The 24,849-nt window shown below is 43.2% G+C and overlaps 1 protein-coding gene and 1 long non-coding RNA gene across 2 annotated transcripts in view; one reads left to right on the forward strand and one right to left on the reverse strand.

Moving 5' to 3' along the window:
- Positions 1 to 24,849, forward strand: part of fat2 (FAT atypical cadherin 2) — a 97,119-nt gene that overhangs the window by 14,910 nt on the left and 57,360 nt on the right. Inside the window, exons 3-10 of the mRNA XM_076739506.1 lie at positions 1,193 to 1,504; positions 10,522 to 10,580; positions 11,576 to 11,887; positions 12,789 to 12,999; positions 22,486 to 22,625; positions 23,025 to 23,087; positions 23,735 to 23,947; positions 24,096 to 24,306. Of these exons, the coding sequence (XP_076595621.1) occupies positions 1,193 to 1,504; positions 10,522 to 10,580; positions 11,576 to 11,887; positions 12,789 to 12,999; positions 22,486 to 22,625; positions 23,025 to 23,087; positions 23,735 to 23,947; positions 24,096 to 24,306 (1,521 nt within the window). The remainder of the gene's footprint in view (positions 1 to 1,192; positions 1,505 to 10,521; positions 10,581 to 11,575; positions 11,888 to 12,788; positions 13,000 to 22,485; positions 22,626 to 23,024; positions 23,088 to 23,734; positions 23,948 to 24,095; positions 24,307 to 24,849) is intronic.
- Positions 13,221 to 15,450, reverse strand: LOC143326043 (uncharacterized). Its single transcript, XR_013077602.1, has 2 exons — positions 14,919 to 15,450; positions 13,221 to 14,291 (listed from the first exon to the last, which is right to left on the reverse strand). It is a non-coding gene; the product is annotated as an uncharacterized LOC143326043 (long non-coding RNA).

A 24,849-nucleotide genomic window follows, 5' to 3' on the forward strand; every position in this document is an offset into this window, starting at 1 on the left:
TGTGGTCCCCTCTTTGGCCCAGCAGCAGTGACTAATAGAGATAATAGAAGTAGAAATAGAAGACTCAGATTTGTTGTTCTAGCCTGTGTTGATGTTGAACTTTTAAAAACAACCTTTACTTTCTACATAATTCATTGCCCAGCAACCAGCGGAGAGTTCAGGAAGTTACTTGTTTGAACCAAGAAATAATGCTGTTTGTAAGCTGTTTCCCTGTTTCCAGTCTTTGTGCTAAACTGAGTTAGCTGCCTGCTGGCTGGAACTTCATATTTTGCATACAGATGTGTGTGCTATCAAACCTTTCATCTAACTCAAATAAGGGAATGTGCATATTTCCCAAAATGTTGAACTTTTCCTTCAAAGAGAGCAGCAGTAGCTTATTTTATTCATGATCAACACATCAGTCTGATCTTTTATTGACTGAATTTAAACAACTCATTACTGATCATATCTTTTATTGGCAAAACACTTTCACCACAAGTGCTGTTAGTGGCTGTTCTGTTCTCGTATTACACGATCTTCTTCTTCAGTTGTTCAGATTTCAGTAATGCAATTCCTCATGTAGTTTCCCTTAGCTTACGAAAAGATGAGACGTGTGCATGGTTGTACGTGATGTTTACTCTGGGCTAGTTAGGCCTTTTTCCGTCAGCATGTCCTTTGCAGAGAATACTCTGCGACCTCTCAGCATATCGTAGTACATCCCATTAGTCTGCTGTTGCTCTCAGATAAAATCAGGCCAAATAGAGTTTGCTGTCCTAATGGAGTCATGCTGGAATGCATCTCTCTTTCTGTGTTGCTGGTTTTTTAGCTCTCCCTCAGGGTATTCAAATTTAAATTGCTTGTGAAGGCAACTATGTGCAGAAACGTTGTTTTTTAGGAACCTGGCATCCCATAACCATCCTGTGGTATCCATTGTCTTTGAGAAATTTTTGAGAACGCATTTTTGAGAAATGTGTCACCAGTGCTGCTGAGCCTCTGGGCATCAATCTAGATTCATCTTGAGCTATATGAACAACATAGTGATTGATGTTTCCTCCGGGGTAGTTACAGTTATGAAATATAAAGTTGGTTACACTAATAAGTGTATAATTCACAGCAGCAGGTTTGAAACATGTACATACTGGTGAAAACCGTGTGCTGTCTGCGGTAACAGTTATTTCCTGACCCCCCCCCCCCCCCCCTTCATGTGCCTCAGGTGTGATTCGTACAACAGAGACGTTGGACCGTGAGATGAGGCCTCACTACTGGCTTTCTGTCTACGTCACTGATCTGGGCACAGAGCCTCTGATCTCCTGGACTCATGTTTTCCTGGAGGTCCTGGATGTGAACGATAACGCTCCGGAACTTTCTCAACCGGTATATTTCGCTTCCGTCCAGGAGAACATGGACAAGGTCAAGTCTGTTGTCCAGGTGTCGGCCACAGACAAGGACACTTCCTCTGTGGGGAAGCTGTCCTTCCAGATGCTGGAGTCTCACCGCATGTACTTCGATGTGGATCCCACAACAGGTATTTCAGAGTGAATGAACATAAGCAGCTTTGTTTGCCATAAAGGAATGCATCTCCATTTAACATGCAAATCAATTACCAGTAATAATTAAACTTTTTCCATTAGTGTTGGAGCTCTCCTCATTTAAACGGTCTTTGTAATTTATGAAAAAATATTCTGCTGAGAATCAGCATTATTTGGCATGTTGTTGTTACAGCAATTAGCTCTTAGTCATTAAAATTAGCCTATTGTTGCGTGGAGAACCCAACCGACTTTGTGTCTCTAAAGGGGAAAACTCTCCCTGTTATGATCAAAATAGCTCAAAAGATTGAGGCAACGGGCCTCACCATGTCTTTGCTGTTGGACATCATGAAGGCAGGTGGGGTCCAACAGGTTTAAATGACCTAAAAATCCTATGTTCATAAGTCATTTCATATTTCTCTCACTTTATTCTCAAGATGGTTAGAGATAGTACATGAGGGAATGGTACATAATGCAAACATTCCTCCAGTTTTCTACCTTTGACATAAAACAACATAATTTAGATCACGTTTTGAAAATGATCCTCTAAACGGCGTCACCTTCCAGCTGTGCGACAGTAAGTATAGACATTTGAATATTCAACAGGGCCCTGAAACATGAAATGAAGCTTTCAGTCATCTAACATATGGGTAGGTGCTCATAGAGTAACTCTAGATGGGATGTTGGATGTAAATGGATCAGCTTGTGTCAGCCAGTGTCATCCTCCCATTTTACAAGCAGTTTGGACAGATAGACAGGCTACTTGCGTCTTGTGATTGATCTGCTTTTTGATTCAGACCTCCCTTGTGAATATAAGACATCTGGAAGACCGCTTTTCTTTCTCTTTCACAAATTGTTTCGATTTATCCGTATATGTTGCCGTGTTCCCACAGCAGCTCTGCATTTCGATTCTGGCCGTTACTGCAGCTGTAAAACCTAACAGCGAGTTATTTCCCACAAGGGAGGGTTGAAAAATTGTTGATATCTGCTAATGCACTGTTGCAAGTCTGAGCAGAGCAAGTCATGCAGAACCTGGGTGTGTCACGGAGAGGGTAGAGCTGAAAATTAAACTTCATAATGAGAGAGTCCGTCACAGGTCACTCACAAACTCATTCATGCATGTCCTAAAAGGTTGTGCAGTTGTGGAGAAAAAACTCAAATATTAGGGGGAAAAGGCCTGTAAACCCAGTCAACTGTGTGAGTGTTCATGTTTGACAGTTGCAACTGAGTCACCTGGTGCAGGCTTTGATGTTCAGGGAAATTAGCGTAGCATTAGCTCTTGCGCTGCAAGCTGCTACAGGCCCAGTCCTCTTCACATAATCTCCAGGTAGCTCTGGTGTTTGTCCACACCCGAAGGCCAGTATACCAAAGGATTACAGACAGGGAGGGTGAGTTGTGTTAGTAGAGGGACGTCACACAAAGGCAGGGAGCACAGGAGGTGTTGAAACAGCCGCAGAGTGTCACAGTGAAACCAGGAGCAGGTGTATTTGATATTCATTTATCACGCATACAAGCACGGGGTCGAATATGTTTTGGTTGAAAAGGGTTATTGATGTCTTTGTGGGCTTTTTACACTGAGGATTAAGACTGAGGTGTTCTGAATGTAGATGTCTTATTCATGTAGAACGTCTCCTGAACTTAATTCTTTATTCTCATATTGGATCTCCATAAGATTTTAAAAGTCTTCCAAGAGTCCACATATAATAATAACACTATTGAAAGAAACAATAAATTAATGCAGAATCAGTGTTAAAAGACATCAGAAAGATCAGAAAATAGGCGAACAGATTCTGCAACTACTTAAAATATTAAGTATTGATAGAATTTATACAATAAAGAAATATCCCCTAAAATGATTACGAGGCTGTTCAAAATCACATGATTTGCTCCTTTAACCTAAGTTTGTGGACAACCCTGTACACATTCCTGTGTCCTTTTCTTCTCAGGCTTGGCTCTAAATGGGATTTGGCCATTTAGAAACAGTGAAGTCAAGTCTTAATGTTTCTGCAAACAATGTCATTTTAAACACAAGTGTTCTTCCATCTTTGTGTCAGTAGTTTGTGTCTCTCCTGTCTCAACATGACGGTGTCCCCATGCACAAAGCCACCTCCATAAAGAAATGGTTTTCTCAGGTTGATGTTGAGTGATAAGGTCTGGTTTGTTCCACTTCATCCCAGAAGTGTTGGGTGGGGTTCAGGTCAGGGCTCTGTGCAGACCGCTCAAGTACATTGGGCATCACTAGTGCTTTTGTGGTTGAATGGGAGCAAATCGCTGCAGCCAGGTAGAGTGGAGGCTGTTGTAGCAGCAGATTAACAAAGTGAGATGTAATCAAGTGAGTGTAATGTCAAGTGTCCGCATACTTTAGGTCATGCAGTTTAAATCAAAGAGGAAATTGCATCCGAGGTACACACATTATTGAGAGGACATGTTGACATTCACGCAGATAATCTGACCTTTTACACGAAGGCAGCGATGTTCCAGCTGAAGTAAATGTCGTGAAAAATCGTCAGCCAACGACGACTACGAGAAAAACCTGATATTGGCATTCACTGATCAGGCAAATCCATGAAAACGAGGGAGACTGTGTTGTGTTTAATGACATAAACAACTGCTGAAAGCTGATCTTTAGAACATGATCCACCTTGTTTTATTTTCACAAATGAACCCGCTGTTACTAATGCACAGGCTGGCTGGTGTAGAAACCTCTCATGCCTGGACAGGATGGAAGTGACTCATGGCTCTACGCAGGTTTCAGACTGAGCTTTTATTCTCCTGAAGCGTGTATATACTTAAAACTGCAGCACAGCCTGTCTGATTCAACCTTGAAGAATTAGCTGATAAAGTTTCAGCAGAGAAAGATCTGGACTGAAATCTAGTCTGACCTTTTTGTCGAGCTGTTGAAGTCCCTCTAGGGAATGAGGGAGTGCCAAATATACCAAACTGACCGAAAATCAGCATCTCTCTGTTTTAAGAAAGTTCAGTGTAGGTTTAATTATGTGTTTCACAAAAGAAGTTGTTTGTTTGCGAGGCAGGGCATGTCAGGAATGTGTTTGGTTCATCAGCATTTCCAACAGCAAACTCCTCAAATTATTGCTGAGCCTCTGAGATCCTTAAACTGATGTGAAGGATTCATAAGCCACAAAATGAGATCTGGTTATCTTTAAATCATAAGTCTGGAGGTATTCTATATTCTCATTTCCAGCAAATCCTCTCAAAATGCCCAAACCAGCAATAAATTGATCTGCTAGTGCTGTGAGCGTATCCCCGCCTGATTCACCAGAATCGAAACAGAAACTGTTAAACAGTGAGCCTCTCTCTGCTCTGGCTGACATGTTCTATAACCCCAGCCTCAACCTTCACTCCTTTTGCTCCACAAAGAGCAAATCTGTTTGTTCCACAGTCGCACAGCTTTAAGTTTCACGTTTTGCATCTGAGCTCAAATTGAGAGAGATTGTCCACAAATAACAGTTGCAGTGATCAGATATCATTGCTGGTAAATCGGGCAAATGAGGCAGAGAGTTTTCCATCTCAGATCAGACAGTGATCCGATAATGGGGAGCGCTTTAAGGCCCAGGGGTGCCAGCTTGGTGGATTTGCTCTCGCAGTCTGGGATGAATTGAGCTGTTTGCTGCTCTTTCTAGGGTTTGTTTATGCAAACAACTTAATTTGCATACATTTGTTATTGGAGAGGTAAGTTCTTGAAAGAAATTCCCTTCTAAAGCAGCCCGGGTGAATCTGGACTCCTGCCTTTCACTCTTGATATGTTTGACTGACTCTCGTACTTTCATGTGAGCCTGAGACTCTTCCTCCCTCTCACTCATTGATATTGCTGAAGTGTTGCTCAGAAGCTCCACTTATTAGGAGACGTCTCCCTTGAAACATGATTTTGACAGGGCTCAGTGAGTGAAATAAAGGCTACATTAAAAAACAAAAAGCAGGTGGAGGAGTAGTGAATCAAGCGAGAAGGAGGTGGAGAGAAACACTCTGGGCCCGGACAGACCCGACAACACTGTTTATCTTCACGTGGCTCTGACAGCACGGCTGAGTGAAAACAGGTGACAAAGAGGGACGAGGCTTTACCCCTCATTCCCACGTCTGCACTAATGACGAAAACACACTTTCTAATGTGTCCCACCTGTCCTAATGATGTCCTCCCAGCGGGGCTTGTTTGCACTGTCGTAAAAGGACTGAACGACCCTCATCAGGGTCTTTCGCTTTGCTTAGGTCCCCCAGCTCCCACACCTCCCCATGTCTGCCTCTCTTACTCAGCCCTCACAGATAAACACTGGCAGATTTTCTACCTAAACAACACAAACATGAGGTGACGCCAGCGGGGAACATAGATGCACACCTGTGGTTGAGCACTGACTAACTCTTCCTTCCATGCTTTGAATGATGCTTGGTTTACCACTGATACCGATACTGCTACTCAGACCATTTGTGTAAAAACTTGTTAAACAAACAAGCGAAAGCAATGTGAAACTGTAATCATGCTTTCCACGTCTGCATATCCACCAGGGTCCATGTTATGTAAACACTGAGTGTAATATGAATTAGACCACTTTCATTTGCAAGAGCATAAGAATATAACAATTTAAATATTTAAATTGTTATATTCTTATGCTCTTACTTTGATAGATGTGTCATGCACCAATTTCACCAGAAAAAATTCCTAGTATGTGTAAAAGCGTACATGGCAATAAAGCTTTTTCTGATTCTGATTCTGATTCTGATCAGTTTTAGCGAATATCAGGCCCTAAATCTGCTGCTGGTTTCCTGCTCTTCACTGCAGGTGTGCATGAAAGCGATAATATAAAAACCACAAAGCAATGCAAAGGTGTAGTGGAGGAAGAGATACTTAATCCCATAATTAAGTACAATTAATGATTCAACAGCAGAGGAATACTCTGTTACAAGTGAATGTCCAGAGTACAGAAGTACTATCAGCAGAATTTTCTCAGTGTCAAAAGTAAAAGTACTCACTATGCAGAGGCCCCAAACTGTTGTTTTTAGTGAATTTTATCACGATTAGATTATCTTAACTGATGCATTAAAGTATTAGCAGAATTTTATATTGTGGATGGTTTAACTAACATTAAATACTTTATGTATCTGTTACCTTTTAAAGGTCTGAAGCTTTTATTTAACATTTTCTTTTTGTCTCTTTAACCAAATAATTTAGCAACTTTCATCTTTACAAGCTGATCATATGTTTATATACTTTAGAAACCAAATATTAAACAGCAAAGTAACAAGTGATAATAACTATGAATGCAGTTTCCCTCTGAAATGGAGGCACACCGGAAGGTGCCTTTCCCGGTGTGCTGAATGGCGTCTGTGAAAGTTAAAATGAAAGCGTGCAGTGGAGGCTGTCGGCTCGAATCTGCCCTCGCTGTTAGTCAGACTTTTATCCAAACCTTTGTCCTTTTGTGTCTTTGAAGCTCAGCACCTCCTTCACTGCTGACACAGAGGAGATCTGTGTACTGAAGCAGTGAGAATGAACAGTGGAGCACAGAATTTGCATCGTACTTTGAGCTTTTCACACCTGTGCACACCTGGCCTTCAGCCCAACAGACCTCAGCCTGCTGAAACAATGACACATGTGCCGCTTTTAAAATGAAACATGGGTCAGCTGAATGTCTTTGAGCAGGTTGCTGTTTGTCAGCGTGGCATTTTGATGCTCCTCTTGACAGATTTATTTCCTTCGTAATTGAATTTTCTTAAGTTCTTCCCAGATCTCTCTCAATAAACCCATCTCGCCCAGATGTTCTCACATAGTCCCTTCTTAATACACCCCCACCTCCAGTCACAGCTTCTAGAAACCTGCAATCCTTCGAACTAAGTGTCGGGTTATGCTTGAACAGAAGTAGTTCTGATAGCTCCAACATGGGACTAGCACAGCAAATTTTCATTCATCGTGTTACACTCAGCTGTTCATATCAAACTGGCAGAAATATTTGTGTCAAGAGTGAAAAAATAAAGTTGAGAGAGAAATTCAGAGAACCTGTTTGGGAAAGTTACAGAAATTCCTAGAAGCAGCCCACATTGTGATCAGAAAGGTGTCGGGGGAGGTGCTTTCTGAAGCTGATCGACCATCTGACAAGCTCTTCTATTGAAGCATGCCGGCATCCAAAGACCCTCAGTATCAGAACACCCCTCCCCCACACCTTTCCACTGCTGTTGAATTGTTTTTACCTCTCCTAAACCAAGAAATAGACGGTCACGCCCATTTTACGCAGTGATTGCCCAGATTTTCTGTCCGGCTGCTCCTGTCAGTTTCCACATGCAACAGCACGAATGCCTTTGATGAGAGACTGTGTGAAAATATGCACCTTCTCTCCGAGGGCGAGCTTTTCACACCGTGTTCAAGAGCCGCCTTTCAGAACAGCTATTAGCACTTTTGTCTTCAGACGTGGTCAGACGGCACTTCATACAGATGATTCTTTTTCAAGCTTGTATCAGCCTTAAATCAGTCTGAGCCTCCAAAATTCATCCACTGACCTTGACTGTCTGGGCTGATTGATGCACTGCAACACAATCAAATGGTTTCACAAAGCGATAATTGAACAGTACAAATAACAAGCAATAAAGCAGCTGGAGACTAATGCACACAGACAGCAGAAGTGATAGAAGTGTAATATTTTCAGTAAATAAATGAAATACAGTAAAAAGCAAACTAAAGAGGTGTTTTTACACCGATGACCTGGTCTTCTACAATTTTTAATCAACCCTTTAAAAATACTTAATCTCCTTATGAGGCAGATTTGAGTTGTGATCCTGCTTTTACTCTAAAACCTGACGTTCATCTGCAGCTGCAGAGCTGAGGAGCATCACATTCAGCATCCATTACAATAAACGTGGGGTTTTCCTTGGTCTTTGGTGTGAAAGGGAATGAAAACACACACACACACACACACACACACACACACACACACACACACACACACACAGTCATCTCTCTTATCCACACACTCCTCCACCTGACCCCTGTTATTATGCTGCCAGCAGCATTAGCAGCCTTCCCCTGCCAGTGTGCCTCTGATGTCCCTATTAGAGCTAATAGCTGCCCTAAAACACTTAATTTATTTGGATTAGATGAGGCGAGGTCAAAAGCCCAACTGGGAAACTGACTCTCAGTTGTAGAAAACAGTGATAGGACGGAGCAAAGTTAAACAAAATGCATAAAAAAAAACTGTCTTAATTAGAGAAAATGATGAATGATGATATATTTATGAGGCATAAAAATAACACAAATTCATAGTAGATGTCCTTGATGGAAACACTTCTTTGACAAATGAATGAGAAACATGTGAGATTGTTCCTCTAGTTGTATTTCTTCAGTAGATTTGGTACAAAACTTATTTGTGAGTATTATGATGACAGATGTGACAATTTTGCAGTAAATACCAGATGATGATATACTGTACACTAACAGCTCAACCTCCATCAAAAGAGCTGAATGAGTGCATACATAAGTAAGGTTCTTTGACTTTGATTGGTGCTGATTGTACCCAGCAGGTCTTGATTATGCAAAAAGTTGAGGTTTCACAACAGCCTCAGACAAACAGACTCCCAGCAAACAGCTGTGCAGCAGCCACATGTGTCTGAAGAACCTGTTGAGCCACACGCTTTAAAAGTCTTATCAGAAACAAACACATTTAGATTCAGACATAACGGCTGATTCACCAAACTGTCTGACGATGGGTGTCTGTCTCCGATTGGCTGCTCAGCCTGATGAATAATGTAACCCAGTTTTTATCCTCAGACTTGTCCCCTCAAGCTCACGACAGTTTCCCACATCCAAGCTACCACTCTGGTTATTTAATTAGCTTCAGATGAGGTTTAACGTTCACACAGTTTCTCTTGACTGTCACTGTCAAATGCTCAGCGTTGCTCCGGCCTGTAGGTCTGCAGTAGATGCTACTAGCCATATTAGCTGCACAACATGCTAATGCCAAATTCAACAGGCTAACTATAAAAACTTAACAGGTTCTAAGTGTGATGATGGAATTGATCCATCTTTGAGCTTCAGTTTTGGAGTGAGTGCTGCATCCTATTGGCCCTCACAGCTGAATGAGTTAATCCACTGGCTCTCCACTTCCTCCGATGGAAAGAGTTTGTGTTGGTTCTTGCAGCCAACAGCAGAGAAACTGGTGTGTGTTGCCCCTAATGTCACCTTCACATCTTCATATTACGGGAATCAGCATTATAGTATTGAAAATAGTAGTCACTGTATGTAACTCCAGTTCTATGAGTAGCGGCCCAACCCTCTACCTGCATCTTATCAAAGCCACAGCGAAGCGCATTATTTTTAATAAGCTAAAACTTTTGTCACGGTGATGACAGTCTTCCAAAATCCATGTTGTTGACACCAGTGATGGTGACGAAGCCTGACTAATTTACAAACAAACTGTTTTTACCAACAAAGGTCTTACGAAGTGTTCCCGAGCCGTTCAGCGCTTCTGTGAAGCAAAACTTGACAATGACAGTTTGAGATAAAATATCCTGAAAAGATAAATCTGGATGAAATTAATCGCAAAGTTTTAGTGTTTGGCAGCAGAAAACTGGTGCACTTTTCTTAACAACATGGACACACACACTCGTACTGTGACCACAGGAGGTTGTACTTTAGCAAACACACACAGATATACTGCAGCAACAACAACAACAGCCAAAACAACATCCATAAACCAGAATGTGTTTGCTTAGGTGCAATCAGCACTGTTACTGCTCTGAGTGAGACACACACACGCACACACACGCACACACACACGCACACACACACACTCACACGCACACACACACTCACACGCACACACACACAGCTACAATAACAGAAGTAGTAGTAGCACTCCTAACAGTTTGTGTTGTGTTTGTTTAGGTGTAATTAGCTTTCTCACTTCCCAAGACTGAGACACACTAACGGCATTGATTGTTTCTGTGTGTGTGTGTGTGTGTGTGTGTGTGTGTGTGTGTGTGTGTGTGTGTGTGTGTGTGTGTGTGCGTGTGCGCGCAGGTGTTATCAGCACTCTCTCAGCCTTGGATCGGGAGGATAAACCAGAACACAGTGTCGAGGTGAGACTCTTAAAAACAACACTTTCACTTCCCTTCGGGTTGATGCAGAAACAGGGAAAAACAAATCTGTTTTGTAGTGCATCCGAGGTTCAGAGTATCAATAAATCTATAACAATATATGTTCTACAGGCTGTTCGTGTTATACACGCTGTTTTTATAGCACATGTATTTCAACAGCATCAGCACCAGAGTTAAAACCGATCTCTTACAGGCACTTAAAGGCAGCACACACTGATGTCTTCAGTTTGCTTGTTTTATCCAACAGCAGCATTTCAATTCACTGTCACATATGACAAAGAAAACAGCAAGTCATCACACTTCAACAGCTGAAACCAGAGAACATTTAGCTTTTTTTACATGAAACTGACTGAAGTGTTTATGAAAATTGTTACTGATACTCAACACTTGCACTGTTGTGGGATGCAGAAGGAATCTTAACATATCTCCAAACATCAGTAAGTTAAACTTCTTTCTGTCTTTTCCATTTGGTTGAATGAACCCTTTCACTTGTAAACTGTAGTTTTCCAATCGCGGAGTATTTTTCCTCCACACGCGCAATTTCTGCATAAATCACGTCTCTCGATGGAAAAAACAGAGCAAAGAGAGAAGAGCCAGTGGATGTAAAGAGTTATATCTTCCCTTTTAATATTTTTATGTGGTGGTTAACATTTCATAATTCAGCCTCGACGATAAGCAGTCATTCAAATGCAAAATACGTTTTTCACTCCATCATTCAGGGAGTCGCGCCAGATTTTAGTGCAGCCTTCTGCAGGTTGAACTCGTGGCAGCAGACTCAGCGCAGAGTCTGATTTGTCAACGATTTGTCATCCTGCCACAAACTTTTTCAGGCGCAAGTTAATGAGGCAGGTTTGAGAAAGTCTGAAAGAGTCTCTGATGAGAGTTGATTACAGTTGGCAGAGGAGGATCAGAAGTGTTTTTTGCTGCACACAGTGTTTCATGGATGGATATTAAGCCTCTTTCTTCTTAATTCTCAGGTAATCGTCTCAGATAACGGATCTCCCACTTTGCGTTCCACCGCCACCGTCGTGATCCGAGTTCTAGATGCCAACGACAACCGACCGAAGTTCACCGATAAACTTTTCCACGTCAAGCTGCCTGAACAGCGGCACCAGGCAGGTAAACAGGAAGTCTGCCGGATGGTCGCCCGTGATGACGATGAAGGCCCAAACGCCGTGGTGACCTACAAGCTCCAAGACAACAAGGATGAGCGTTTTGAGATCGACTCGGTGACGGGTGTGGTGACATCGCTCGGTGATTTCTGGCCTGGAAACTACAGCATTCTCACGGTAGGCGTCCAGACGTCGGTGTTGTTGATATGAAATGCTCACATGGAGTTCTGTGAAGCAAAACTCGCCTCCTGTCTTTCAGCAAAGGCGATAATGAGTTTGTGTTTCATCTGGCTTGAAGTAAAGACTTTTTCTACCGAGTTATGCTTCATTTGCGTCTCTCTGTAGAAGGTGTGGAGACTTTAAAGTCTCGGCTGAACCAGCTCTGCTGAAGAGGCTAAATTACCCGTGCTTAACACTCTGAAAGGCACTTGACTCACACCTGCTCTGAAACCAATGAGCGTTTTCAGTCCTTGTCATCACTCTGTGCTGTGGAAGCCAGAGACGTTAATCAGCAGCAGAAAAGCTCTGCAGGATTCCAGAAGCATCAAAAAGCTTTTACTGTGGCCAAAAAGAGTTTGTTTCTGTTGACATTAAGCAGCTTTACAGATAATTAAATGATTTATCGGGCTCTATTCTGATTTTCTTATTGCCAATCTATACTGTATGGATATATATATTTATGGAAAAATTGTAAAAAAAAGAAAAAAAAAACCTTAAAGCTGGATTTAAAGCCACTTTCTGTCAGATTTTTAAAGTTTCAACTTGTGAACATTCAAAAAATAAAAAAACCTGAGGTAGAACGTGCACCACGAAAATGTGACATTTTGGTCCTGGAATAAAAACAACACCACAAAAATCTGGGTAGAAAATGAATTTTGCAGATATTTGCAATAACAATCTGCTTTTATTTGCTTTTTTTTTAATCACTGTTTTGTCACCCCAAACAACAAACATTTTTTCGACTGTGAGGTAGGCAGAGCGTGATCACTCCCTGAAGATCTCCGGCGTTGTCTTACTGTTCTATTTTTAGTAAAACCTCATTATAAAATGTTAATTTCATTTCTATGTTAATTTCCAGATTAAAGCTACAGACCAGGGCAGCCCGTCACGCTCGTCCACGGCGAGACTAGACATCGAGTGGATCGCCCGCCCGCCGCCCTCTGCCGAGCCAATCACGTTTGACGAACCCCACTTCACCTTTGCTGTCATGGAAACGGAGCCCGTCACTCACATGGTGGGCATCATCATGACGGAGACGCATCTGAGGCTGAGGTGGTTTGATATCACAGGTGAGGGGGAAATGACCACACGCGCCGCCCAGACACACACACACACACACACACACACACGCTCTGACGTCCACAGTCTGGTATTGAGCGGAGTATTGATCGCAGGCTGTTTGCTGGGCAGGTGAGGTCAGGAAAACAGAACGAACTTCCAGCTCTGATGAAAAACAAGCATCGCACAAATGAGGGTAACGACCTCTAAAGAAAAGACTAAACGAGAGATATTAACTATTAATATTTATTTCCACAATATGCTCGATTTTAACAAGAAAGGATCAGACCTCAGTGACTGCGCAGCGGCTGCTCGTAGATCGGAGGGTCTCTGCCTCCATCTGACGTTAAGCTCCCGCGGCCGAGGGAAAAGAACAACATATTAGGAAATGATATCTGACATTCGCCATATTGCCACTTAAACCAAAGTGCTGACTTGTAGAGCGCCGGCTCGCACAGAGAAAACAAACAGGTTACGACCATCATCAATCCATATGAGGCTCCATATAAACAGGAGACAGTTATTTTCTAAAGGTCAGCAAAGTCCTGCAGCGGCGAATGATACTGGAGCGGCGCTCGGTGGGGACAAACAAAATGAGTGTGAAATAAAGGAAGGAAATGAACACTCTGCACCGTGAGTTTCACCCGTTTCAGGACTTTGAGATGAAGTGCTGTGATTTATTTCTCTGATCAACCCCACTTTTCCTAAATCAGTCTCTTAAACTTCAGTCAGAGCTCGTTGGACTTTCAGCTGCTGGGCTGTGATTGGGCTGGTATGAGGAGGTGCAGAGAGTGAGGAGGTCTGCAGAGCAGCAGCCCGTTTTGCTCCTGTGGGTGTACGCAGAAGGTCTCTATGCATGCCTCCCACTGGATCGTCCCCTGAAAGCCCTCACTCACATGTTTGGCATTGATTGAACGCGGTGGTGTATCTGGGTGTGACACAAGTGAAAGTCATTTGAAAGGACCGCTTCACGATGTTTTGGTCCAAGTCGAATGAGCTATTCAACATGACGTGCATTCAGCTGACGTGACGGGCGCCATGTTGATGTTTGTGTTTGTAATCCTGCCTTTTCTGCTTAAATCTGCTGTTTCCTGAAAAAAAAAACATAAAAACAAGGCCACTCCTCCAGGCTGTGTGCTGTGTCAGCTGCCTTGCAATTTAATCATTTTCCCTTCGAAACAGGAACAACTTCGTATCTAAAACAAAGACAGTCAGAACATCCCGGTGGTTCGGTAGTTAAAACACGTGTCTCTCGCCCAGCATTGGTTTCTGTCTGGGCAGCTCTCATATCCTGTTGCTGAAGCTGAAAACAAACCAAAAAAAATAAAAGGCATTAAAGAACAAACAAGCAGTGGCAGGAAATAAAAGTGCTGTGGAAAGTCCTGAAGGTGGACAAAAGGCTTTGAAGTGACGGTGGAGCTGTGTGACGGAGGCGGCCGTTCACTCCATAGAAAAGACACAGACAAAAAAATCACAGGCATGTCAGTTTTGACTTTCCTCTGAATGAGGACGTAGGACTTGACTGACGTCGTTCACCTTGGATTTACAAGTGTTCCTTCACTTTCAACTGATGCAGTTCACACACACACACACACACACACACACACACACACACACACATACACACACACACACAAACACACACAAAACTAAAGGCAGCAAACAGTCATACAATGAGCATCCTGAAGATTATTTCATCCAATCTTTCCAATTTACTGTAGATTTTAATAAAACAGGATTAGCAAATGATGACAGTGTGTTTGGAATCAGGGTTTTATTATGTTTTATACTTACGGCCTCAGTTCACAAATATGCATCATATGTAACAACCAGCCCATTCTTTGACATTTGCTAGTAGTAATTCTGCAATATTAGCAGGAATTTTACATTTTAGAGATCAGATAAACAGACTGAAGATAAATAATACAACCTTGCCACCGCAGAAGTGTTGAGGAGTGATGGATGAATGGAGAGAGAATGGGGACGAGGAGAGGAAGAAAAGGTCTCGGTGTCAGCGGTATCTGCAGGACGTTTTCTCTCTGTGAGGATAAATCAGCAGCGTTCCTCCTCTCATCACCTGCCAGATCCCCACAGGAGGGACGGCTGGCCGTGCCTCCTCTTCCTGCTCTCCGCTTCTCATCCTCCTTTCTCCTTTTCCCTCCTGCTCTTGAACATTATGGGAAGGACCATCAGAGAGCTGCTTAATGGAAAATAAAAAGCATCACGGCATTTTCACTCGAAGGGGAAATCAGCCCTTTGAGTCCGGAGGTGACGGTGTCTCGTTCCCTTTGAGAGCCTCCCAGGAAAACACATCGGGGTTTGCCAGGCCGTTTCCTGCCAGGCGGGGCGGCGTGTGCAGAGAAAGGCCGAGGTTCCTCCTGTTCAGTTCGCCGTGCCAAGTTCGATCTGTGCCAGAGCTCGACAGAACACAGCAGACACTCTGCGTCCCCGAGGGGACGTTCAGTTGTCTCATAGCTGCTGACGCCGAATGTTTCGTCTTCTGCGAGCGTTGTGTTTTGTCACGAAGCAGAGGAGTCCTGACCGTCCTGGAGTCTGGCTGCATGCTTTCACATAAAGGCACAGTCACTGCACGCCACTCACGTAAAAATATAGTCTGATTGTACTTATCACATCATGCATCTGTTTCTTTAATTTATCCACATTTAACTTCTCCAAACACCAAATGACTTCTCATGCTTTTACTCCGTATCTTCTAATTTAAGTATAATTTTGTTTCTCCAGACAGGAGTAGCAATTTTGGACATATGTTTCTCACCTTAACCGAACACTGAAAACAGGTATTAATTTAATAACAGAGGAGAAACTGCTCGAGGGCGTAAATATTTCCACCTCATTCTCTCATGAATTTGTAGCTTTTGAATGTGATCAACAATGAGCATGGACTTGACATAGTCAGCTCTGATTGGCCAACGTACCAAAGTGATTTGTCCCCCAGTTTCACTGGTACAGAAATACCTTGCAGTATATGCAGTATAAGTACAATGTTTCCCGCTGAGTGTAAGTGAGCGTAAAATTCCAAGTTAAAAATGTGTACTTGTGTGCAGTACTTGAGTAAATGTATTAGGTGTGCCGTAGCTTCGACAGCTCTGCGTTTCATCAGGCAGAGTGAAGTGTTTTCTGTTGTGTTGAGTAATTGTGCGGCGTTTTTCTCCCCGTGTGGTCTGTGAGCACAACTCAATAATTATCACCGATCGTCTGTCGACTGTCACATCAATCTTCTTCTCTAATCGTATTTTTAATTCTGTGAGACGTGAGGCTTCACCCCTGTCTTGACTCTCATTTTACTTTGATCGCTGCATGACTGGAGACTGTATTTCAATTCTCCACCGTTCCTCCTCCGTCTGCTCCGCCGTCGTGTATCGCTGACCCTCATCTCGGTGTTGGCAGAGGACGGAATGTTGTTGTGTCACAAGAATCCTCTCCCATGCAGATATGATCAGGAATTTATCGCCCCGCTTTACCTTCCACCTCTCCAGCAGCGGAGCCCAGATGCCTATCGAGCCTCGCGGGCTGTGAGATAACTCAGAGAGACAAATGAAGACTTCCCTGGCTGTCAAAATAACTCAAATGGCTCCTGTGAATCTACACAAAAACAACACGCTGCGTTTAGAGCAAAGAGGAAACGCAAAATCAGGGACAGGATATCAAAGGGCAGGCGAGGGCTGCGTCTCTGCTGCGTTCAGAAGGATGGATGCAGCGTCCCTCCGCCTTCGCTGGACTGTGATCATTGTGCTGGACCGGGTCCCAGCTGGATGTGACGTGGTCGGGATGAGGGTCAGTACCTGCAGGTCGGAGGTCTGGCTCTCTGCTCGTGGACGAGGTTCGTCTCCTGCAGGGGAGGATTGAGGTCAGGCTTCTCTGGGTCTGAATCCAGCCGTGTTTCCTGATTCTGATTGGAACACAACAAGACTGAATAACTCAACGCATCACTTCCCATCATTAAAAGATTGGATTGCATTTTAATGGGATAGTCGATTTTGGGAAATTTGCATATTTGCTTTCTTGTGGAGGATCAGATGATAATGGTAAATAATCAATGGCCAGCAGATGCTCAGCGAAAAGAATGGAAGCAGGGACAAACAGTTGGCCTGGTTTTATCCAAAGGTGTCAGAGATGTTTATGTCTTCTCTGGTCACGGGACATTGATCACATGCAACTGTGTTGATGTGAAACTGTCAAGCGGAAGTTTGGCCTAACTTTGTGAGTTTGTGTCCAGGGTTCTAAATTAACTTTTTTGATCACCAGCCAATGTGGCTGGTGACCTTCTAAAGTTACCAGCCAATCAGAATTTCCACTAGCCAAATTTTTTCCTGGTGAAAATAAGAGAGATTATGAGTGCCACTGAATGCATTTGATCATTTTATTTACATTGTTGGCATGAACAGAAAGTACAACACATGAAACAAAATATACACAGAAAGTGCAAACATTTAATTTCTACAAACAAAAAATGTTGTCAGATTTATTTTTTTCTAAAAAAAAAATAAATAAATAAATTAAAATATCTATTTTTTTTTCTAAAAGACATTTTTCCAGTAAGTATTTAGTATCATTATTACATTCCTAGTTCACGGTGGCAACGCTGTCGCTTCACAGCAAGAAGGTCCCGGGTTCGATTCTCGCTGCCTGCTGCTCAAGGAAAAAAAGGGCCTTTCTGTGTGGAGTTTGCATGTTCACCTGGGGTATCCTCCTTAAAATATACCCCCACTAAAAACATGCAAGAAGATCACCACCTGACCAATGGTGACAAAAAGGAATTGGGTCCCCGGGCGCTTGGATGGCCTGCCGTGGAGGAAGGACGACCAGGATGGGAGAAATGCGGAAGACAAATTTCACCTTCGTGTGCAGTGTCCTGCATGTGCATGATGTGTGACAATAAAGGGGAATGTCTCCCCCTGATTCTTCTTCTAATAAAATGTATTTTTCCTTTCAACTTAAAAGTGTTTCTGCTTTCCTTCTTTAATAAGAAATATATATAAGTAACAGCCATGACTTAAATACTTGCAAAAAATTGCATTGGTAATAAATTGAATTATGTATGTACAACTAGAAAACACAAATAGTGCAGCAGTCAGTACTGCAGACTCCTTAGGCTCTCCTGATGACTTCGGGCACTCTCATGGTCCTTTACTGCCTCGACTTTAAAATTATTAGTCCCCACCACAAAATTATTCGTCTTGTTTTTTCCTTTCGTGTACATGCGGCAGTCCTTACAAAACATGACGGCATTTCCGTGATCAAACACAAGCCATTCACGACCTGTCAGCCATTTAGCGTTAAACTTTCTTTTCTTCGTTTCGCACGCTTTGTCGACATTCTCATCCCCTGCCTCCTTCCTCTTCTCGCCCCCAGACGTCTGTCCCAACCACCGCAGCATTTAGTTTAACTTTCCCTTTTACTTTTAGCTAGCTCAGTCTCCTTTTTTACAGTTTATACGCCGCCGTTCATTCTTCTTCTTCTTTGTGTTTGCGTTTCCGTGGTTTCTCGCGCCGGTTGCACTACAGACTGTAGTGTGCCTGCGCACAGCCAATGGGCGTCTTGTACGTCAACACGCAGCATTACGACAGTGTTCATGGGAAATGTAGGACGGACTGTCAGGGGGACAAATGACCAAGAACTGTAGAGCGGCTCTGACTGACATGATTGCCTAATGCATTACCGGCCAAATTGGCTAGTAAGTTTTTATTTACACCCGCCAATATGAATTTTAACCCGCATTTGGCGGGTTGGCGGGTGTTAATTTAGAACCCTGTTTGTGTCCACTGATGGTAGAAATTCTTGCGAATGTGCAGCACAGCAGCGGTGATGAGAGAGTGTCAAAGGAAAGAATCATTCGATCTTAATTTCTGACCCTGAGCTGTTGTCACAACCTCTGAGCAGTGACTCAAAGATTACAGCTGCAGATCAAATCAGAGAAAATGATGCTCTCTGCAGGAATGTTGACCCAGTGCTCCTGCTCAGGGTGAGGACGACATGCCGTCCTATCTTGAGCAGAGCTGTCGAGGCAGGTGAGGTACCTGGAGGAGACCCCGAGGCAGGACATGATGAGAAATTAAACCACCTTGTGTTAAACCTCGGAGCAGTTACTGGAGGAAATTGCGGTAGAAAAGGACATCTGTTTGGTGGTCATTTCAACTTCACCTCCTCAACTTGCCCTGAAGGGAATGTCTGCCGTCTGCAAAGTTTGACTCTTTGTGGATCAAAACAGTGACTCAGCAGTGATAATCAGCTGAGGAGAATGTCTTATTCAGAATCCGCTGTATTTCAATCATTTCATCTCCTGATCTTCTGTGGAGGGAAGAGGACTGAGGATGTTTGATACAAGTCAAGTTTATTTGTATCATCCAGTATAGTATAGGATGCCTCAGTGGGTTTCACAAAACCGTCACCACCCAGCCTGAGCTCTCTAAGGAAATGGCAAAATTCCTCAACAAAAGCAATAAAGCAGTACCTGCATTCCCAAAGGCTGTCGTGCTTATTATAGCCTGCAATAGAAAAGTGACAGATAAAACAAATAACACGCTCTTTGTTCTTCCAGGAGCCCCAAAACATTAAATCTGTCCTGAGGGCAGCATGTGGCATATCATTATTCAAACCTAGAGAAAGAAAATAAACTGATAATTTGATGACCTGTAATTTTTTGTAGGCAGGTTGGCTGGATGGTGTGTTTTATAATCAGCACGCCTCGTCCTGATGAATAAAGGTCTTATATTTGATTTTGATATATATATTTTTATATTTTCAGCACCGAGCAGGTCGCATACAGCAGGTTTATCACAGCTACCTGCTGCTGAAGCAGAAGAAAGAATGAGTGATGTTAGCTCAAGAGCTGAATTCTTTTAGTCCACCTTAACATTGTTTCCTCCTGCTCTGCATGTGATGTGCACTTATCTGATGTGTTAAGTTACACATAAGTGAAGAATGGCCTCTGAAATGACTGATGGGCTCCAAGTCTCTCAGCTTGCCTCGTTGCCACCATGACCCTGACCCACATAAACATCCAGGAGATGGATGGAAGGAAGGACGGATGGATCCTTTTCCCAGTGTAACATGACATCAGCCATACACTTTTTTTCCTCCAGTGCCATGAGTAAAAGGTCTTTTGCATGGCTGGCTCCAGAGGGAATGGAACCTCCAACCTTGGCAGGGACATCATGTCTTCCTGGAGATGATCAGTAAAGTGAAAAATTGCTTTTGCGGCGCATCCTCTTCACTCTGTGCTGAGATGACAGCCAGCGATGTGCTGCATGTGTTTCAGCTGTTTCCTTTTCATCAAAGGCTTCCTGGGTGCTCGTGTGTGGCGCACAGGAAGTCAATCCAGGAATTTGGGAGTCTAAATAAGTTACAGACCTGTCAATGTGACTGGTTAGCCTGCAGCTTGTCAGTTCAGTCATTAGGCCGTAACTGACAGAAGCAGACCTTTGGATGACCCAATTATCTATCGATCAAGAACAAACAGACTGATTGGGCTGAGTGAGACTGTTTGTGTTCGTGTAGCATGAGATGAGAGGTAGAAAATGTATTGGTGCTTTATTCCACTTCTCTTTCCACATAAATGCAATAGTGATTGAAATGATTTAGGTGAAAATGAAGTGGCAGCAGAGCACAGCCTCAACCATCACTTACAGTAACAGAAACATATGTAGAGGTGTGTGTGTGTGTGTGTGTGTGTGTGTGTGTGTGTGTGTGTGTGCGTGTTTAGCCCTTTGCAAGGTGGATATCTTAATAATAAACACCATCTGGCTGAGCAGGCATGAGGTTTACCTTTCTCACATACATGCACACAACCTGCTGAGAGAGAGAGAAGAAAGCCATGAGGCAAGAAATATCAAGGGGGTGCAGCAGGAAGAGGGACGAGTGGAGAAAAAGAGGGAAGGAAAGACAGATAAGGAAGAGAGGATGAAGAGAAACAGATGGACGGAGTGCGTCAGAGTTACTGCAGGTTTAAAACACAGGATGTCCTTTGGTCAGAAAGGATAGAAGAAAAACAGTCGCGCTTGCAGTCAGTAAATAATCAGGAAAAACAGGATAAAAAAACCCAATGTGCAGTTTTCATTTAAGCTTTTCACTCAGATGTCAGTTTCCAATTCAACGATTTCATTGTGAGCAAACCATTTTGTTGCCGGATGTATTGTATAAAGACAATTTTAGCTTGTCTGGATATATCAGTGTCGGCCAATAACAAGCAGGAAAGTGTAGTGGAGGTAGGTCGACTAGAGGTGGATTATAAACCGTGTGTCTTCCATAGTTTGTCCACTAGAGAGCACTGATGAGGTTATTGTTCAGCTGTAAAGTTCCTCCTCAAAAATTAATTGAAGATCTCTTCATCGTGCCTCAAACGTCTCGCGTCAGTTGCCGCCATTTTGGATCCAAGTTTTTTTTCATGCTTTAAAAGTGCAGCGTTTATTCTGACAATATGAAGACCAGCTCGTCAAAACATTGCACCACAGGTGTTCCTTTAACTCCACACCGGAACGTCTGGATGACTCACACTGTGCTTGATGTGTCAGACCAATCAGCTGAGAGCCCTGAGATGACAGTTGAAGTCAGTTTAAGATCTTTCTTCAGACAGCCTGCAGTCCTGACGTCAGTCCCATCTAAATACCCATTGAGCCTCGCCACAGCGTGTAATAGTCATATTTACCTTTATTCATAAACTCATTTATTTATTCCTACAGCAGCGACTGTCATGCCAGCAGGACGAGAAGGGAAACCAGTCAAGGTTAAACATAAACTCAGAATGTTCTTTTAAATTCAGGTAGTGAGACAGACAGGTGTGCAGACAGACAGGATTGCTGTTGTTGGTGTGGGTGTCTCAGTTGGTTTCTCAGCTCTGTCTGTAAATAAGAGGCCATCAAAATGTCCTGCTGTGATGGATGGATTCATATGAAGGAAAGAAAAATCTATTTTTCTCTCTGCTTTTTCTTTTTTTGGTCTGATTTTAATTCAATAATTCCAGGATGAGTTTATCAGAAACACCCAACAAACTTTCCTTTAAAAGTCACATTTTCAAAAGTCAGTTTGGACGTTAAAGCCAGGATGACACGCTGCGTCGTTTGGAGTACCCGTCCTGCACACTGGTCCATAATGTATGACCACACAATTAACTGAGTCTAAAATAGTTAAATTTACAGCAAATAGTCATGTCAATAATTCCTCAGACTTTCTTCAGAATGGGACTGGTACCAAAGGAGCTTGTGCCTTTCAAAGTTATAAAGTGGTTAATTTATCGCAGCGCCCCCCACAGGGAAATCACTGCAATTCTTCAGGTGCTGGAGGTCGATGCCAAGATGCATCATTCCTGCAAGCAGTCAAAATCAGACCTGCAGAGTCTGACACATCATCTAAGATATTACACCTGACAGCTGGACACGGCCTGATTCATAACCCCACATACTGTAGCATCAACACCCGATGCAATAAACTTTCTCCTCGTTTGTCTGTCCATGTCTGTCCCTCATCTGTCTCTCTCTCAGGTGGTGATGAGGAAAAGGACTTTGACATCCAGAGAAATACAGGAACCATCTCGATCGCCCGCCGGCTCGATGCGGCTCGGCGCTCCAACTACAACATGACGGTGCGGGTCACCGATGGCCACCACAGCGCCACCACTCAGGTTAGAAATGTGAACCAAACCATGGACAAAAACATGCCTCATGTCTGGAAAAAGGAAGCAAGAAGGACTTGTGTGGGCATTAAACGAGCTAAGTTACTTTGAAATCCGTCAGCCAAAGTTGTCTTTTAATTAACCATAGTTCAAAAATGCTATAAAATAAGCTTTTCCACCACAGTTTGATGAAGTCATCGTGAAAATCAACCCACTGACCTGCACAAGCGTCTTTAAACCAACACTTCCAGCAACTTTATGCTTGTCCTCATTTGAGTTTCTCTGGTTTAGAATCTAATCGTAAATCTGCATGTGAAGCAGCTTTGACGTGCCGACTTCTGTATTTGATGTCGTTCGTGCTGAGCATCCATTTTCTCAAACCCTGTGTGTCCAATCTCCAAACTGCAGGCCTACATCCGTGTGCTGGACATGAATGAGCATCGTCCAGTCTTCCTGAAGCAGCTGTACAAGGTGAGAGTGAAGGAAGATCCAGAGGATTGTCATTTGAGTGCAGGACTCAGAGTGGTAGAGCTCACAGATGAGTTCTTTGCAGACGACTATGGGTTTGTCAGACGTACCACCAGGTGTGAAAGCAGCGCTGCTGTTGGGCCTCTATGGTCACAATAATGGCTTTTATACAGCAGAACTGTCTAAGCTAAGAACAAAGACTATGCCACTAATTGTATTGATTTCTGTTCTGGGTTTTGTGAGTCTTTGTAATCAGGATGCTAATTAGAGATGTGTCCGATGTACCACTTTAAACAACATACCACTTTTAGATTTCAGTGCATGTTGAGATTTATTCTAAACCTCTGCAGGCGTCCTCTTACTGTGATTATCAGGACAGCCAAGAGACATCTGCTGCTGCATCACTTGTGTTTTCTGAATCACAGTAATCAACACCTCTCTGGTCCCGTCACTTGAATTATTGCACTTACAGAACAATTTTTTGTCCTCAAAATATTTTCTGTCCTGAGCCTGACCACCTTTATTAATAGAAATTGTGTTTAAATTGAAACATCAAAACCCAGAAATTCAGTTTCCGATTCATTTTTTTTGTTTGTTTTCACTCCCTCGGAAACTTCACCCACATCATCCTCTGGTGCTGTGGGACTAAGGTGAGGGTTCCTGAAGATACCTCCCCTTGGAAGGACATCCTGCAGATCAGCGCGCAGGACATCGACACCAACAGTAAACTGGTGTACTCCATCCACAGCAGCCTGCATCCAGACAGCACCAAGTTCTTCCATCTGGACCCAAAGAGTGGAGTCCTGGTGATGACGGAGGAGCTCGACTATGAGATGATCTCTGTTCATACGCTCATTGTTATGGTAATGACACACTTATCTCAGTAGAACACGGTAGAATAGAATCTTATGAAGGTATCTGTAATGTATATTGAGACAGGATATGAAAGAATAGACCCAAAAAGTCTGCAGGCATCAATAAACACTTCAACACTTCTGTGGTCCTCCTCAGGTGCGTGACCAGGAGATCCCAGTGAAGAGGAACTTTGCGAAGGTGGTGGTTCATGTGGAGGACTGTAACGACCACTCGCCGGCTTTCCTCAGCCCCCGCTACGAGGCCAGCATCTCCAACCAGGCCCCCACAGGCTCAGAGGTCATCCAGGTCAAGGCCCTGGACAAGGACATGGGCAGCAATGCTGATATCAGCTACTCTCTTCACTCAGGTGAGCAGCAGACCTTTTATTTATGCTTGACCCCTTTTAGCTTCACTCTGATTTACATTCATTCAGTTACAAATATTCACACACGGGAGCTGCCACCATGGCTGGAAGTCGACTTCTTTGCTCGACTGAGGCAGGGTTCAAGGACACGGTGATGATACCTGAGGGCTGAAAGTGTTGTTGTCTCCATGTTTGCTTCTCACATCACACTGAAACATCTTCATCCTCTGACAGATGAACAGCTGAGCCCTACAACTTCTTTTTATTCAGGGGGTGTTGCTGATCATGTATGATCAAAGCAGCGGAATCTCCTCGGTGTATATTACATGATTGAAGAACATCAATCTTTACAACTAACACTGTCTCTGATTCAGCCTTTAAGACTGTTCTGTTTTAAACTAGAGAAAAAACAGTTGTCTAGTCAAGTGAGCTGACTTCAGACCAGTTTCTCTCATTTCAGATAAATACTTTCAAACCAGAAAGATGCAACTTTAAAGCTCACTGTTAACACGTTATGTCCTGTTTCTTGAATCATTACCAGCACTG

This window comes from Chaetodon auriga, chromosome 9 (assembly GCF_051107435.1).
Source record: "Chaetodon auriga isolate fChaAug3 chromosome 9, fChaAug3.hap1, whole genome shotgun sequence".
In the NCBI taxonomy this organism is placed as follows: Eukaryota; Metazoa; Chordata; class Actinopteri; order Chaetodontiformes; family Chaetodontidae; genus Chaetodon; species Chaetodon auriga.